Source organism: Aegilops tauschii, chromosome 3, assembly GCF_002575655.3.
Source record: "Aegilops tauschii subsp. strangulata cultivar AL8/78 chromosome 3, Aet v6.0, whole genome shotgun sequence".
Classification (NCBI taxonomy): Eukaryota; Viridiplantae; Streptophyta; class Magnoliopsida; order Poales; family Poaceae; genus Aegilops; species Aegilops tauschii.
The window spans coordinates 620419102-620434698 of NC_053037.3; the positions used below are offsets into that span (position 1 = coordinate 620419102).

Consider the following 15597-nt stretch of genomic DNA (forward strand, 5'->3'; position numbering starts at 1 on the left):
GCTGTTGGATTGATGCGGGGAGCCATCCGATCTACCCATCCACGTGTGTCACCACTCTTGCAACAAGAGCGGTGTTGCAGAAACATTTCTAACATAGGTCGTATTATAGAAACTTTTGCAACAGAGGTGATGTTGCAGAATTTTTTGCAACAAAGATCATCCTGCAGAGAACGTCTGCAGATTTTTTTTCAACAGAGGTGATGTTGCATAATTTTTTGCAACAAAGATCATGTTGCAGAAACATCTACAGATTTTTTTGCAACTAAGCTTATGTTGTAGAATTTTTTTGCAACATGAATCATGTTGCAGGAACTGTTGCTGCTGAAACCATGCACGGCGGCAACGACGGACGCGGCCCCAGCAGCGTCGTGCCTCACAAAACTGGGCAGTGTAGTCCGGCGGCTACTAGCGCCCGCACGGCTGGCTCGCAGACCAGGTGCCAAGCTTCCAGCACATCAGCTGTCGCTGTTAAGTGTCCGCCACAGGAACGCCGTGCATTGCTGCCGTCATGGTCCCCACGGTGAAGCTCACTTCGAACCTTGTCGGACCTCGCCGAGTCAAGCCTCCGCCGCTCCCGGACGTCGCCGCGTCCTACCCGTGCGCCATCCTTGTCGGATCCAGCTAGAATCCTCGCCACCGTCGCCCTCCTAGCCGCACGAGTCTTCGTCCCCCGTCGCTCCCGGATATCCCGGCCTCCTACCCACGCGCCATACTCGCCGGATCCGGCGAGATCCGGCTGGAATCCTCGCCGGCATTGCCCTCCCAACCGCACAAGTCTCCGCCCCGCCACGGGATCTGGCTAGGCAGTTGCAAACTCTCTTTTCTGACAAAACCCGAGTTGCAGAAACGTGGATACGGAGGGATTGCTCTCGACCGTCTGATGAAGAGTCAATCTGACGGACACGGAGACGGCGGACGCTCGCACGTGATCGACCGGCTGAAGGCAAGTGTTTTCCTCTCGGCATGCAAAAAAATAAACACATTACTCCTATAAATGATGCTATAGTACCAGCCTCCGCGCACGCGGTGGCGGGGGGGGGGGGGGGGGGGGGGGAGGGCGAAGAGGCCCTCCGCGCGTCCGCACCCGGACGTCCTGCATCCACAGTCCATGACGGTGGACCGCAGATGCGCCCGGGGGCACCGTCATGGGGCGGCGTCGAGCTACCCATGATCGCCTTTTCGTGTATCGTTCCACACGAGAAGGGGAGGCCGGACCTGTCTCGCGGTGGCGGCGGCCCTCGAGGCAGGGCGTTGCGCCTGTGTGGGCAGCCCCCCGTGTGCGACAGTGAGACCGTGCCCGCCGGCCCCTAACAGCATACGTCGCAGACAGGCACACACTGCCTTGGTTGCGCCAGCTGGATAGGTTCGCGTGCCCGGCTTGGTGTGTTGCGTGCCGGGTGGTCTGAGAGGGCTATCCGGCTAGGGTGGTGACGGTAGGCCAGGCTGCCATCCGTTCAAGGGTTGCAACGCGAACCAACCTGTGGTTGGATGGTTAGAGTGACAGTGGTATCCCCAGCCCATCAGGGTTCAAATCCTGGTGCTCGTATTATTTCTGGATTTATTTCAGGATTTTCGGCGATGTGCTTTCAATGGGAAGAGACGTTCCCGTCGACGACGAGGCGCCTACAGTGACTTCGTAAATTTCAAGATGACATGCCGGTTCAGTCTCGCGGAAGCGCTCATAGGGGTAGGGTGTGTGTGCGCGCGTTCATAGAGGTAGGGTGTGTGTGTGCGCGTTCATAGAGATGAATGTATGCTCGTATGTATGAGCGCTTGCATCTGTAGTGATGTTCAAAAAGAAAAAAGGGTTGCAACGGCAAGAGCCCGGGTGGCCGGCGCTGTGTTGCTCTAGGGCCGAACGAGGTGATATTGCCGCCGGTTTCCTTTTGGGGTACTCGATAGTCGCTCTAATAAGTCTAGCTGATTAGGCGCGGAAACGGAATTCGCTCGCAACTTGGATAGACGGTTCAGTTACTAAGTTTTATGTTACTTTCTCAGATCAACAGCACCACGTGTCCATAGGGACAAGCACCTCCATCATCATCCGAGTAGGTATTGTACGTAGAGGAAGGAAATTATTGTTATGATGTCCGAGTAGTACAAGAATCTGAATCCGATTAGATTCATGCATGGCTTGAAACAAATATCTCCGGCCTTTACTGCCGGGCTAGTCTTCCCGTCAATCGTCCATCGATTACTATCAGATCAACAAGCCTGATGGAGAAGACGGCACAGACGGCCGCTGGCGATGATGCCAGCATCCAAGGAACCTCTCTGGCAGCGGCAGCGGCAGCGGAGCGGTGGTCCACGCTCCCGGATGATCTCCTCCGCCTTGTCCACGCCAAGCTTACCGGCCCCGTTGATGGCGCCCGCTTCGCCGCCGTGTGCACATCGTGGCGCGCCATCGTGCCGACGCTCCCGTCACGTCTCCCATGGCTGATCCTAGACCCAAGCAGCCCCAACAAGGCCAAGCATGTGTACAGCCTCAAAGATGACACCATCCTGCCGCCCATCCCGTTTCCGAGTGAGGCCGTCGGCAAGCGCTTCGTCGGCAGCTATGGTGGCGGCTGGGTCGTCCCGGCCGATGCCCCGCTTAAGATCGTGAACCTCTTCTCCCGTGCTGAGGTGTTGCTTTCTACGCAACAGAAAAAGGTCAGGATCGTGAACCAGTTCACCGGTCCAGACGGGGCGCCCACTAGAGTGCGATGGAAGGACCCCCCTGCACGGTTGGGAACTGGCGACCAGTTACATCCGTTGAAGATAATCTTCTCCGGGCCTCCCACCTCGAGCAGTTGCATCCTCGCTGCCATCACCGACGAGCGCGACGTCGCCGTCTGCGTGCCTGGCCACCCGGAGCGTGAATGGACGAGGCGAAGATACGAGGAGGACGTAGTCTTGGATATCACCTTCTGCAATGGCGATCTCTATTGCCTCCTGGGACGCACCAAACAACTTGTTAAGTGCGAGGTCAGCCTAACCGAGTTCGGGGTGGCGGCGTTCGGGGCCAACCAATGGCTGGCCATGCCAAACCGCCACATGTTGATGGAGGGGAAATCGGAGCCGCATGACACATACATTCTTGAGGTAAGGGGAAAACTTGTGATGGCAGTAAGGAGGATCAAGGGGCCGTGGCCAAGGCCGCGTAACATCCGCGGGCCTTTCTTCTTGGTGTTTGCGCTCATTGATGCTGGTACAGATGAAGCGATGACACATCGTCACTCGTACAAGTGGAAAGAGATAAAAAGCTTCGGTGACCATGCTTTATTCCTAGGCCCAACTTGCGCCAAGGCGATGCGCCTATCGACGACAGATGAGCATGGCGATCTTCGGAGAAACTACATCTACTACTCTCACCATAACAGCTACGTGGAGAAAAAACGGGGCAACGGTCCTAAAGGCCTCGAGAAGTTCTTTACAAGCTTCAACAATGATCATGTGTACTACAAGGAACATGAAAGCATTGACAACGTCGTTGTGGAGGGGATTACATCGGTAGAGTACTACGTGAAGGGTGCTACTCATTCTCCCATGTGGCTTTTGCCTCCAAATCTTTAGCAAAGTTCGTCCAACTCCTAGTTCTCCTATTTTCTTATTTTGTTTTCTTCTCCGATAATCATGTGACGACGAGAAGTATATATATATATATGTCCCAGACCACATTTACCCAATGGTTTTACGCTATCACTTCATGAAACTCTTCGCAAAAATTATTGTAATCCAAGTCGTACAGGTTTAGACTTTTGTATATTTTCCACATTTTTGTGTTTTCTGTTAGAATAATTAGAGACGCGTATTCAATATAATGAAGACTAAACAATCACACAAGGCCCGACACCGAGATTTGTTAATAAGGTTCATTAACATGGGTACATCCCCAGGGCATGATTATGGGCACTCCTCCACGTGACACCGTCGCAATACCGCGCACCGGCTACCTAGGCACCGGCACCCCCTGCGTACCTGTGCTATTATGTTGTCATCAGTCATATCGTGTGTTTACCGCTGCATTATATAAGAGGCCTAGGATACAAGAGTCCTACTAGGACACAACATCATTCCCTGTTAACACACCATACAACTCGGAGTCCAACTGTAACCTACCTTGTACAAAATATTCGACACAATTCTAGCAAACTTTGCCTTAGCGAATATTTTTTCCCCACCTTGGATTCATTGAGTGGTTGTATCATCGCTGCTTTCACTGGTAAGTATGAAGTCGTGATTAACAGGTTTGGCCGCCTGGAGTGTGCATGGCATCAAAAAGATTTGGTAGAAAGGAGGTCATGGACATTGCATTTTGCAAAGGAAATCTTTATTGCATCATGTCATGTACCAAGGAAATTGTCAAGTTCAAGGTCGGCATGGACAAATGCGGCTTTGCGGTGTTCAAAATTGATGCCTGATGGCTGGATGTGCACAACCAGTGAGGCATGGGTCAGCTTTACTTGGGAGCCGAGGGCGATCCAAACAGTCAAACACACATGCCATTCACATTGTTGAGCTACGTGGCAAGCGTGTGATGGTCGTGAGGAGGACCTGGGGCCACGGCTGTGCTCGTGTAACATCAGTGGGCCTTTTTTCTTTGTTTTTGATCTAGTTGACTTGATGCCGACATCAGCAGAGCGACGCCACACTAATGGTACAAGTGGAAAGAACTAAAGAGCCTGCACGAATAAGCCTTGTTCTTGGGCCCGGCGTGCTCGAAGGCAGATGATGCAAGGATTTCTTGACGAGAAGTAACATCCATGGTCCCCAAGCAAAGTCCTTGATCAGAAATGTTAAGATGTGTATAGAGAAGTAACATCAATTGTAACCAAGTATTTGAAAAAAGTTAATTAAGCATTTAAAAAATGTTAAACAAGTATTTGAAAAAAAAAATCAAGCTTTTGAAAAATGTTAGATGTGTATAGAGAAAATGTTGACCATGTATTAGAAAATGTTAATCTGGTATCTGAAAACTATTAATCAAGCATTTGAAAATGTAAAAATGTGTATAAAATGTTAATCTTGCATTTGAATTTTTTTAATCAAGCATGTAAAAAGTATTAAAATGTGTATAGCAAAATGTTGACCATGTATTTAAAAAATATTAAATTTTTATTTAAAATTTTTAAACATGTAAGAGAAAAATATTCTTGACGTATAGCAAAAATGTAGAATGAAAACCAAAAATAAACAAAGAAAAATGAACAACAATGAAAACTAAAAAAGAAATAAAAGAAGCCAAAGAAAAAAGAAACCGAAGTAACAAGTGAGAATAGAAAGGAGTGAAAGCTGATAAAGAAACTAACAAAAACAAAAAAAACATTGAAAACTAAGAAAGAAGGAAACCGAGTAAAAGATGGAAAATGAGAAACGAAAGAAAGACCAGTGACAACCATGAAAAGGTTGACATGTGCTGAAAAAGGAAACAGATGAAAAATTGACGAAGCAACAAATAAAAGCACAAAGCCCCAATAGAACAAATGCAAAAGAATAAAAAAATGAAAACCAGAAAGAAACAAAGAAATACGAAAGAAACTGATGAAACCCAAGAAGAAACAAAGAAAATTGGAGAAAGAGAGAAAGAGAAGGAAAAATCAATGAAAAGCGGGAAAGAAACAACGAAAACATAGAAAGAAAAGAACAATAAAAATCATGAATGAAACAAAGAAAACCGATGAAAAAACAAAAGAAAAACAAACAGAGCAGAGCGAACAGCCGAACGAGCGAACAGACAAGACAGCGACGCGATCGAACAGCGATAGAGTGGGCTGGGCCTACATTGGCCCAGAGACAAGTGCAAGGATCGTGGCCTTTACTGCTGCGCATCGTGGCCCGTTAGGTTTGGCACTTGCACGTCATCTCATCTCATCTCAAAAAAAAATCTCATCCAACTCGTTTGCCTCAAAGAAAAAAAAATCTCATCCAACTCGTATCTTCCATAACGATCGTGGCGAGAAACCAGAAGGGGAGATGGCAACCTCGGCGGCGGAGGGGCGGTTCTCATCGCTCCCCGACGATCTGCTCCACACGGTCTACGCCAGGCTCGCCGGCCCAGTCGACCGCGTCCGCTTCGCCGCCGTGTGCGCGTCGTGGCGGGCCGTCGTCGCATCGACGCACCCGCCACGTCTCCCATGGCTGATCCTCGACCCGAGCGGCCGCGACAAGGAGAAGCACGTGTACGGCCTCGCGGACGGTGTCGTTCTGCCACGCTTCACGTTCCCCACCGACGCCGTCGGCGGCCGGTTCGTCGGCGGCCACGGCGGTGGCTGGGCTGCCTTCTTGGATGATGAACAGTTACGGATCGTCAACCTTTTCTCCGGTGCCGAGGTGGCGCTCTCTCCGACGCAGAGGACGCGGTGCGCCCGTGACCCGTTTGTTCCGCAAAAGGTAATATTCTCCGAGCCGCCCGCCTTAAGCGGCTGCATCCTCGCCGCCATCACCGATAAGTACGGAGTTGCGATCCGCGGGCTTGCTCGCTCGGAGCGTGCGTGGAGGTCGCGGTTTACTACAAGGGAGGTCATGGATATTGCCTTCTGCAATGGTGATCTTTATTGCATCATGTCATGTACCAAGCAAATCGTCAAGTTCGAGGTCGGCTTGGACGAATGCGGCTTTGCGGTGTTCAAAAGTGATCCCCAATGTCTGGTTATACACAACCAGTGGGACATGGATCGGCTTTACCTGGGAGCAGAGGGCGATCCAGACGCGCACGCCATCTACATTGTCGAGCTACGTGGCAAGCTTGCGATGGTGGTGAGGAGGACCGGCGGGCCACGGCTGTGCTCGCGCAACATCAGCGGTCCCTTTTTCTTAGTTTTCGAGCTGGTTGATGCCGACATCAACAGAGCGACTCCACATTGCTGGTACAAGTGGAAAGAAGTGACGAGCCTGGGCGACCAAGCCTTGTTCTTGGGCCCGACGTGTTCCAAGGCGATGCACTTATTATCGACTTCCGAGTATGGTGGTCCGCGGAGAAACCACATCTACTACTCACACCGTCGATGCTACACACGAAAAGAACGTTTGCCTGACGACACCAAGGAGTTCTTGACGAGCAGCAACATCGACGGTACCCATGTGTACTTCAAGGAAGATGAACGCGTTGACGACGACGTGGAGGGGATCACGTCGGTAGGGTACTACGTGGTGAGTGGTGCTCAAGCTCATCCTCCCATGTGGGTTTTGCCTCCTGATGTTTAGCCAAGTTTCTCATAATTTGTCGTCTCGTGCTCTTGGTTTCCTCCTTCAACGATTATGTTATGATGACGAGGAATGTGTCCCTGATCATAAATTTTTTTTTTCATCACGTGTGTAATGAAAAGTCAAGATTCAGGTGGCTAATTAAGATCATGAAAAGACTCTTGAAAACAAGATGTACTCCCTCCTTGCGAATGATTTGGTACTAGATGCTGATAATCTTTTCTATAAGCTTGGTCAAAGTTTATAAATTTTGACTTTGGACAAACTTATATGCACCATAATTTGGCAACTAGGGGTTCACTTTTATTTGCGTCCACATTATGTTTATCGGTTTTATTTTCAGTATTGTTCACACAAGTCGTGCTACTCTCTTGGATCAGAGACTCGCGATTTGAACGCGACAAAAGCTGGAGGTCCTCGAGCAAAGTCCTGAGGGATGCTGACTTTGGCGACCGACACCTGCAACATGTTAGGATGAATAAATTCAGCGCTCTTGCTAACATATCATATGAACTCTCGCAAGACTTGGTTCCATTTAAGACATAACTCGAAGGGCACTGCCAGGCGCCGGTGCGCCAGCCGAAATTTCGGCCGGTCGGCTGCCTAGCGTCCGATCGAGCGCGTATTAAGGGCCTTGATTAGCGCACAGGCTAGGCACGTCATCTCCTCCCTTCTCACACACGCTTCGAGAAAAAAAAGGATGGCCACGGCGCTCGCCGGCCGCCTCACGCTTGCCGTATGCAGCTTCGTCGCCGGCTGCGTAGATCCGCCGCGGGCCAGATGCAGCTCCGCACTCACCCCACCCCTCCCTCCGTCCCCATGGATGAGCTCGCAGGGTATACCTCCCTCAGTTGTTGGTTGCAGCAAAAACGCCCGCCGGTCGTAGCAAACGCCAAGAACGGTTGCAGCAAAAAAAGTCATCGTCGTTTTCTGTCGCAGCAACTCGGCTCGCCGGTTCCAGCAAATTCGAGCCCATCGCAGCTTGCGGTGCTGCCACTTGCAGCTCGTCGTGCCGGTTGTAGCAAAACACGACACTGGATGTAGCAGGACGTGATGCTGATTGTAGCAAAATCCGCGACGCCATTTTGCATGATGAAGCAAATCGTGAAGCCGGTTGTAGCAGTGTGGGGGCTGTCGGTAGCAAAACGACGCTGGATGTAGCAAGCTATGACATCAATTGTAGGAAAACACTACGATGTTGTTTGCGCGATGAAGCAAAATGGAGTGCCGGTTGTAGCAGTGCGGGAAGCCAGTTGTAGCACTTTGTGATGTGGTTTGTAGCATGTAGCAAAAACCAGGGCGTGGGGTGCCACGGATAAAGCGTCAGCCCGTCCTCGCCGCTCGCAGTCGCCAAGCTCGCCCGTCGTGGCGGTAGCTCCCCCTGAACATCGGACACCGTTTGCAGCTAGAGACACCTTGCAGCTACTCAGAGCATCTCCAACAGCCGCCCAACGCGCGGCGCGCTAAAAATTAGAATACAGCGTCGGGTGAGCCAGCTTTTGCGCGCGGCGGTGCGCTGGCTCCAGCGGCCGCCGTAAAATAAAGCGCGCCCGAGCCGCTCCAGCAGGGGCGCTATATATCATTTTTTTTCCTTGACGCCTACTATATTTCAGCAATTTGGTCCGAATGTGAGATAGTTCGTCACATAGCCTGGTTCTACGAAGAACTATTGCTCGTTGATGATGTCTTGCGGGAAGCGTTGGCGCCACAGAACCATGGCTTCCTCGTCCATCTTGGCCAGGCTGAGACGGCGCTCCCGCCTCCGGTTCTCGCGACGATCCTTGTCGGTGATAAGCTGCGGGGGAGGCGCCAACTCCTGTGCCCGCTCCCGCGTCGCCACGTCCGTGAAGTTCATGTCCCAACGGGACCGCCGGAGGCGCCACGCCGCAGCGTCGTACGCGCGGGCGCCCTCCTGGGCGGTGTCGAAGGTTCCGAGGCCGAGGTGCACGTCGCCCGACCAAATCTCGGCGAAGTAGGTGCCGGACGGACGCACGCGGATGCCGTGGTAACCCGAAGCTCCCCGGCAGCGAGGCGGCATGGTGGTGCCGTGTCGGCGGCGAGGGTGTCGGCGGCGAGGAGAGAAAGCGATGTACATCAGGCACATCACACATCTGTCTCTCGAAAGATGCGGCAAAAACATGCGGGCAATAATAGATCAGCAATCCTGAGTCAACTTGCAACAATCAGCTAACAGCATGTACAAAAACAACAAAGTCATCTTCGGTCAAATAGATGCCGACGAACGACAAACTGTACAAACCAACAAAATACACCATCCCAACAACAACAATGACGACAACCAACGCCCGCACTCATCCCACACCCGACGGTAAGTACCATGAGACGGATGATGAGCACAATCTCTCTCAATCTGACTATAAACAAACAGTACACAGCACCAGCCGGTCAACAAATTTAACCGCCATTCAGGGGAAATGCTTCATGTACACTACAAAATTATGATGCTAACATCATCATCTCCTCGCCGAGTTGCCATGTCTTTGGCTGCGGAAATAGCTGAGAAGAGCCTGCGCCTGCACCCAGTAAATTCAATTTCTTAGCAACAGAAAAAAAAAACAAATTTTCCTTCCAGTTGCAGATAAATTTTGTAATAGGAAGTTAGTGGCAAACCTTTTCTCTTGCCCGAGGTGTTCCTGACTGTGACAGCGCGACCAGAGGAGGCACGGCGCCCTCTTGGAGAACTATGCTGCAGAACCTATTGCTGTTTGTGCATAGCTGAAGCAACGCCGCGGCAGCGTTTTCTTTACCCCGTGCCGAACCCAACTCGACGACTTCGACGAGGGCTGGGATACCACGGGCCTGCCCGATTGCGGTCCTCCCTTCTGGTATCGTGGCAAGGTTTGCCAAGACGGCTACGGCTTTGTCGACCATGCCAGCAGCAGGATCCATAAGCTCAACTAGGTACTTCACAGCATCAGCTTGCACAATGCGACCCTTGTTCTCATGGAGTATCGACAGATTGAACAATGCGGTGGCTGCATCTTTCTTCCCTCGCGGGGTCCCATTTCCCAGCAAGTCCACGAGAGGCTTGACGGCACCAGACCGTCCAATCCTCACCTTGTTCTCTTCGATAACCGAGAGACTGAACAGAGTAGCCGCTGAATTCTCTTTAGCTTCAGGGTTCCCTGTTTCCAGGACATGGATGAGAGGATCAACAGCATCTGCACTCGCAATGGCAATCTTATTGTTGTCATTGATTGACAAATTGAGGAGGGCCGTCACTGCATTTTCTTGGATTTTGGCATCTGTTGAATGAAGGAGACCAACCAGCAAGTTTATAGCCCCACAATTTGCAATGACAATCCTGTTCTCCATGTTGTGCTTAGCTAGAAGGCGGATCTCTGATGTTGCTGATCTCTGAGCTTCTATGGAATCACTTCTCAAATCATCAATTAGCTTGCGTACCTGATTCTCAATGGCAGAAAGATCACCTCGGGCATCCATGGACGAGGGAGATGTTATTCTAGGGAATCCCCTGTCAGATGGTTGCCGCCGAACAAATTGCCCTCTCATGCGGAGATCACCCAATCTTGGGAGCATTACATTTTCCCTTTGAGGGGCGGAAGAGACAGAAGGCCCACCGTCAGCAACTTCTCCAGATGCATCACTACTGTAATTTGTCCTATCACCTGGAACTCGTACCATCCCATTGGCGTCGTCACATTCCCCATCAAGCTGACCGCTATTAGGAAGACTCCCATTAACAGAAGAGCTGCCTACATGGTCCTGTGAATCACCGTTCAAAAGAGATGCTTGAAATGCTTCATCCGTCGATTGTTCTGAGGTTTGTACATTGGAACCAGCATGTCTTTCTTCCAAACTAGATTCTCTTGCTTCAGAACTCGCAAGAGATAGCCTTGAAATATCTGGTGCAGAGCCATTTGCATAATCTGAAGACTGATTGGTGGATGCCTCATGGCCAGGACGATTCACAAGTGCATCAGAGTTCTGGTGGACCGCACTGTGGGAAGGAGATGCTCTATTCAGGCTTTTCATATACAGGTCAGCTTCTGGTGACCCAGGAATATTACCCCTACCAGCACTAGGATGTAGAGGGCTGTTGCCTGTGGCGCTCAAATCTTGAAGGGAGGAGGCTGCTGACGGAAAGTTCAACTTCAAGGATTTCACAGGATCAGGTAGCTTAATATCATGGGACTCACACCAGTTGGATATCAAAGCTTTCACAGTATAGTTAGGAATTAAATTAGAATGAGCAAGTCTTTGGCGTGTCTTCGGGCAGATAGTAAAACCTTCATCGAGCCACAACTTGATATAAACCCGCTCATAGGTCTGACCAGATGCTAAAATAACAGGATCAGACATCAGCTCCAGGGATAGTGGGCAACAGAAATCAGCAGGAATGGGTACCCCGTTGATGTTAAGCAACTGTGTTTCCCTGAGAAGGCGCTCGTGCATATAGTTGACCATTGGAATCATCTCCTCAGCAAGCTCGAGTTCTTTACGGTTCTCACTTCGCATTGCCCTTGTTCTCAGATTCTCGAGGGAAACAGCTTCCATGTATAATTCAAGGTTAGTTGACAGACTTAATGAACTTGATACTATCGACAGATTCTCGGGACTTTGTGTGTCATTCCCATTTAGCTTCGTTGCGACCTCCCTCGCCAAATCAAACATGTGCTCATAATTGATGTCCTGGAGTTTCTACAAGAAATCAAAAATCACAGATGACAAACATGAGCTGGATGCACAAGAGACATCAATGTAACAGATAGTAATAAAGCAATAACTAGCTATATATCAGATAAAGTCTAGAGTGGATTTTCCATTACCTGAATACAAATGCAAGCACATCCAGTCAGAGAAGGTAATAAAGAATTAGCAAGCTGGCACAATTGAAGGGAGCATCCCTGAATATCCGAGATCACTGATTCAATTTGCCAAACCTGTTTAATGTAAATAAAACATACTGAATCAGAAAAGTAAAATTTGGTGAGCAGCATTAGCTATATGACTTTTATGGCATTCATCAACCTGTGTTACCTAAAGAGATATATTTTCTGATAAGACAAAGAAACAGTACCAAACAGAACTAGCTTAAAACTACCATGAAGAACAAAAGGGCTCAAATTATTAGCATTGACTTCAAGGCTTAAGGGACATCTAGTGGCAAAAACGACAAGTACTGGACCACAACAGAAAATTGAGCGACTAACGAAACAAATGGGACGAGGTAACACCAGAAGAGTCAGAACACATAAGTCAAAGAAAATGCGTGCAAGTACCTCCATAAGCGGCATATAATTTAGTACAGTTGTGTTGTTTATTTTGGGCTTATACGCTATTTCGCTTAAAGAATACCGCCTACTGGAAAATCACGACAGGAGTTACTAAAAAAAGTCAAATACTGCTGGTTAATCTTCTCAGTGAAGTTTAGCTAACATATTTGCTTGGATTGTTTACCAAGGACAATGATCAATGCCCCAGCAACCTTTGAAGGTTATTTTACACAAGAATGAGATGTTTATTCAGCATAGGAACTGACCCAACACAGTTAAGGTCAGTCTACAAGTGAACCTAACAAAAAATGCTTTAGTTAAGGTTCAACCTGGGCAAGGGTTCGAACTCTGAGATAGAGAATAGGACACTGAAACTAAGTTGAATGATTGAATTACTAACTGGTTGAGAAAAATAGTTACACGATAGTCATTTATATAGGCAGCTGACTTGATCCATAAGCCGGATCATAGTACGAACTCTTTACAGAACCATAACTCTTCCTAACTTAATAGGGATTTTCCTAGCCTAATAGGCCTGGCTGTATCCAACACAATTACCTACATTAAGACTCTTTCTATCACTAAGCATGTGTTAGCCTATGACTATACAAATGTGCAGTTGTGCACACATAAGGCTGCTATTGAACATTTAGGCTGAGCCCAAACTGTTCACACTGCTTGTTTGCTACATCACTGCTGGGCACAGGGCAGACTACTTATATGCAGTTTCAACAGAGAAAACTTCAATTATCAAGACCCCTGAGCTATACACTGTGGCATCCATCAGATTTTGCACTGCATTTTAATCAATGGAAACTGGGGGACATGTTATTTTGTTGATGCAAATGTCAGCCAGCAAAAAAGAAGTTTAAATTAAATGGCCACAGTGGAGCAACGCAGGACACTGGTCACCAGCAAATGCATGTTAAAGGAAAGATTCTGCAAAATAACAGGCACCACCTAAACAAAGCAGTGCAAGGTGGATAGACCGATTGATTTACTTCAATTAACTTAATTATGAGGCATCATATATGAAACGGTAGTGTGGATAAATGAAATGTGGAAATATAAATTTGTCTCAGATGTACGTACAAAGTATATTTTGCTGGTCGTTTGGTGCCAGTTCCCAATAAGCCCTGAAGCTTCGTTTATAGCAGTGTCAAGCTCCCTTAACACCTCATTGAGTTGCTCTTCAGGAGACTTGCATATATCTTCTATGAGAGGGCTCACAATGCTTGATATATCGCATACATTTTGGCAGTAGTTCTGAATAGGCTTGGGCCTTGCAGTAGAGCCATCAGAAGTCAAGGCACTAAGGTGCGAGATACTATCGAGCAGAGTCCTCGGTGAGAAATCTTCCATCAACCCTGTGAAAAGATCCATATATTTAGAAGTAAGAATTCATAACTCACGAATACCAAAATCCATCCATATATGTTGGTGAATATGCAGTAGCTGAGTGTTGCTTTATGAAGCATTAGAGCTTCCCATAGAAACAAAACATTACGTGCATACGAGTGCTGATTCTAACTACCTGATTAGCTAGGCTAAAACAAGAAACACAAGCTATGTATTGGCCCATTTTCTCCTGCGCTTTGATTTATCATTTTAATCTATTTATCTTGATTGGAGATTACAACAATGGCAGTTTACTGTAGAGTGGGTGCAATCATGACGCAAGGGCATGCGTTATTTGGTTGAGTATCGCATGCCATGGTCAAGGAATGTTAAAAGCACCAACAAGTCAACAGAGAATGAGCAAGTAGTGCAAATAGTGAGAAGTACACAATGAAGATTTCCGGAATCTCTGGTTCAGTGCAGTGACCTACCTTCCCCTTTAGTATTGCTCAACCCAAGTACAAACATTAATTACCGTCTAGCGTGCAGTATTAAGGGTATCAGCGTATAGCCTAATAACACATGGCATCCAGACGATAGTAGCGCTGAAACGTGTAATTAAATGCAGCCCATAAACACGACAAAAAATAAGTAGGGAGGTGGGGGTAGCCACTCAATTGCGCGGGAACATGAGCTGGTTGCCGGTTCAATTAAGAATGTAATCGTCTAAACTACGCCATCAAACGCAGACACACACCAGCGCAGCACGCGTTACATGAGACCATGTTCCTACTTCACAGTGCACTAAGGAGCAGCAAACTCTCGGCCGCACAGCAATGAAGGAATCTAGAACTGTGGCGGCCATCTCCGGCCCAAACTGACAAAAGGGGTACATTACATCAATGCAACAAAAACTAGGTAGGGAGCTTTGGGGGGGGGTAGCTACTCGACTGCGCGGGAACGCGAGCCGGTCGTCCATTTCAAATTAATCATCTGAGCCGTGCCATCAAACACAGAGCCGCCAGCAGAGCGCGGCATCTCGCACGAAAGAGATGTCACCACTAGAAGTGGCGCGCTCTCGATGCCGGCGGTGAATGCAGGCGCCCACTGCGTCTAGAACTGTAACGATTATCGTGCCGAAATCATGACAGAAAGGGGCGCATCCATGACCTCGAGCTACAAAGACCAACCAGGGGCGGATCTGGAGCAGGAAGTGCCAGGCGACCAAGGCCCCGGCACTGCTTAGCTGAGGCGCAGGGGGCACGGGAGCCGATCCCGCGAAGCACTTGCCTGGAAGCAGAGAAGCAACCGAACCGCCGCCACGCCCTAGGCGGGCCACCACAATCATCCGTCCATCCGTACATACATGGCGTCGGGGCAAGTATAGCTACCCTAGACCTAGAGGCAGGCAGGCGCCGGTCCTCTCGCAGCCCGCCGTAGGATCGAGCAGCCCCGCCACGAGGAGGCCAAACAAAAGGGGGGCCGGGAAGCGGCGGCGGTGTTTACCTGGACGACGGGGGGCCGGGGGCGGATCGCCTCCGACGACGAAGGGGGCCGCGGCGCCGAGACGGTGGCGGATCTCGAGGGGGCAGGGGCGCCCGCTGGTGCGAGAGGCGGGGGCGCTTGGGGGCGTCGGCGGTGGCTGGCGCCGGGGTGCGGCGGGGGCGGCGGGGAGGGGAGATTTGCGCCGGCCGCGTTGGTCTGGTCTGGTCTGGGGCGGGTTGGTGGGTCAGCAGCAGCAGCGTGAGGGAGGAATGGTGGAGGTTTGGGGGGTGTGGACGCGAAATCGCACGCCCTTTGACCGTTTCACCCGTGG

General features: G+C 49.6%; 4 protein-coding genes across 5 annotated transcripts; 2 read left to right on the forward strand and 2 right to left on the reverse strand.

Annotated features, from left to right (window-relative positions):
* The first annotated feature begins 2217 nt into the window (after positions 1–2217).
* LOC109752902 (putative F-box protein At3g25750) lies at positions 2218–3555 on the forward strand. The gene has a single exon (XM_020311813.1). It carries the CDS (start codon positions 2218–2220, stop codon positions 3553–3555), a length of 1338 nt encoding a protein of 445 aa, XP_020167402.1.
* Positions 3556–5955: 2400 nt separating this feature from the next.
* Positions 5956–7185, forward strand: LOC109752901 (uncharacterized). The gene has a single exon (XM_020311812.1). The coding sequence runs from the start codon at positions 5956–5958 to the stop codon at positions 7183–7185; it is 1230 nt and encodes a 409-aa protein (XP_020167401.1).
* Positions 7186–8851: 1666 nt separating this feature from the next.
* Positions 8852–9223, reverse strand: LOC109752900 (ethylene-responsive transcription factor ERF071-like). The gene has a single exon (XM_020311811.1). The coding sequence runs from the start codon at positions 9221–9223 to the stop codon at positions 8852–8854; it is 372 nt and encodes a 123-aa protein (XP_020167400.1).
* A 160-nt stretch (positions 9224–9383) lies between these two features.
* On the reverse strand, positions 9384–15597 carry LOC109752919 (U-box domain-containing protein 4). Of its 2 annotated transcripts, XM_020311842.4 has the most exons (5): positions 15288–15597; positions 13536–13810; positions 11997–12110; positions 9817–11868; positions 9384–9719 (listed from the first exon to the last, which is right to left on the reverse strand). In XM_020311842.4, exons 2-5 carry the CDS (start codon positions 13803–13805, stop codon positions 9660–9662), a joined length of 2496 nt encoding a protein of 831 aa, XP_020167431.1. In that variant the 5' UTR covers positions 13806–13810; positions 15288–15597; the 3' UTR covers positions 9384–9659. The 2 variants fall into 2 exon arrangements, with proteins under 2 accessions (XP_020167431.1, XP_020167430.1); XM_020311841.3 differs by lacking the exon at positions 15288–15597 and having other exon boundaries at positions 13536–13826.

Excerpts from the sequence above, each read along its gene's own strand:
- LOC109752902 (XM_020311813.1), top strand. The coding sequence starts at position 2,218 with ATGGAGAAGACGGCACAGACGGCCGCTGGCGATGATGCCAGCATCCAA.
- LOC109752901 (XM_020311812.1), top strand. The coding sequence starts at position 5,956 with ATGGCAACCTCGGCGGCGGAGGGGCGGTTCTCATCGCTCCCCGACGAT.
- LOC109752900 (XM_020311811.1), bottom strand. The coding sequence starts at position 9,223 with ATGCCGCCTCGCTGCCGGGGAGCTTCGGGTTACCACGGCATCCGCGTG.
- LOC109752919 (XM_020311841.3), bottom strand. The coding sequence starts at position 13,826 with ATGGATCTTTTCACAGGGTTGATGGAAGATTTCTCACCGAGGACTCTG. Across the intron at positions 12,111-13,535 it reads CGACCAGCAAAATATACTTT|GTTTGGCAAATTGAATCAGT; the intron begins GTACGTACATCT and ends TACATTAAACAG. Across the intron at positions 9,720-9,816 it reads CACCTCGGGCAAGAGAAAAG|GCGCAGGCTCTTCTCAGCTA; the intron begins GTTTGCCACTAA and ends TACTGGGTGCAG.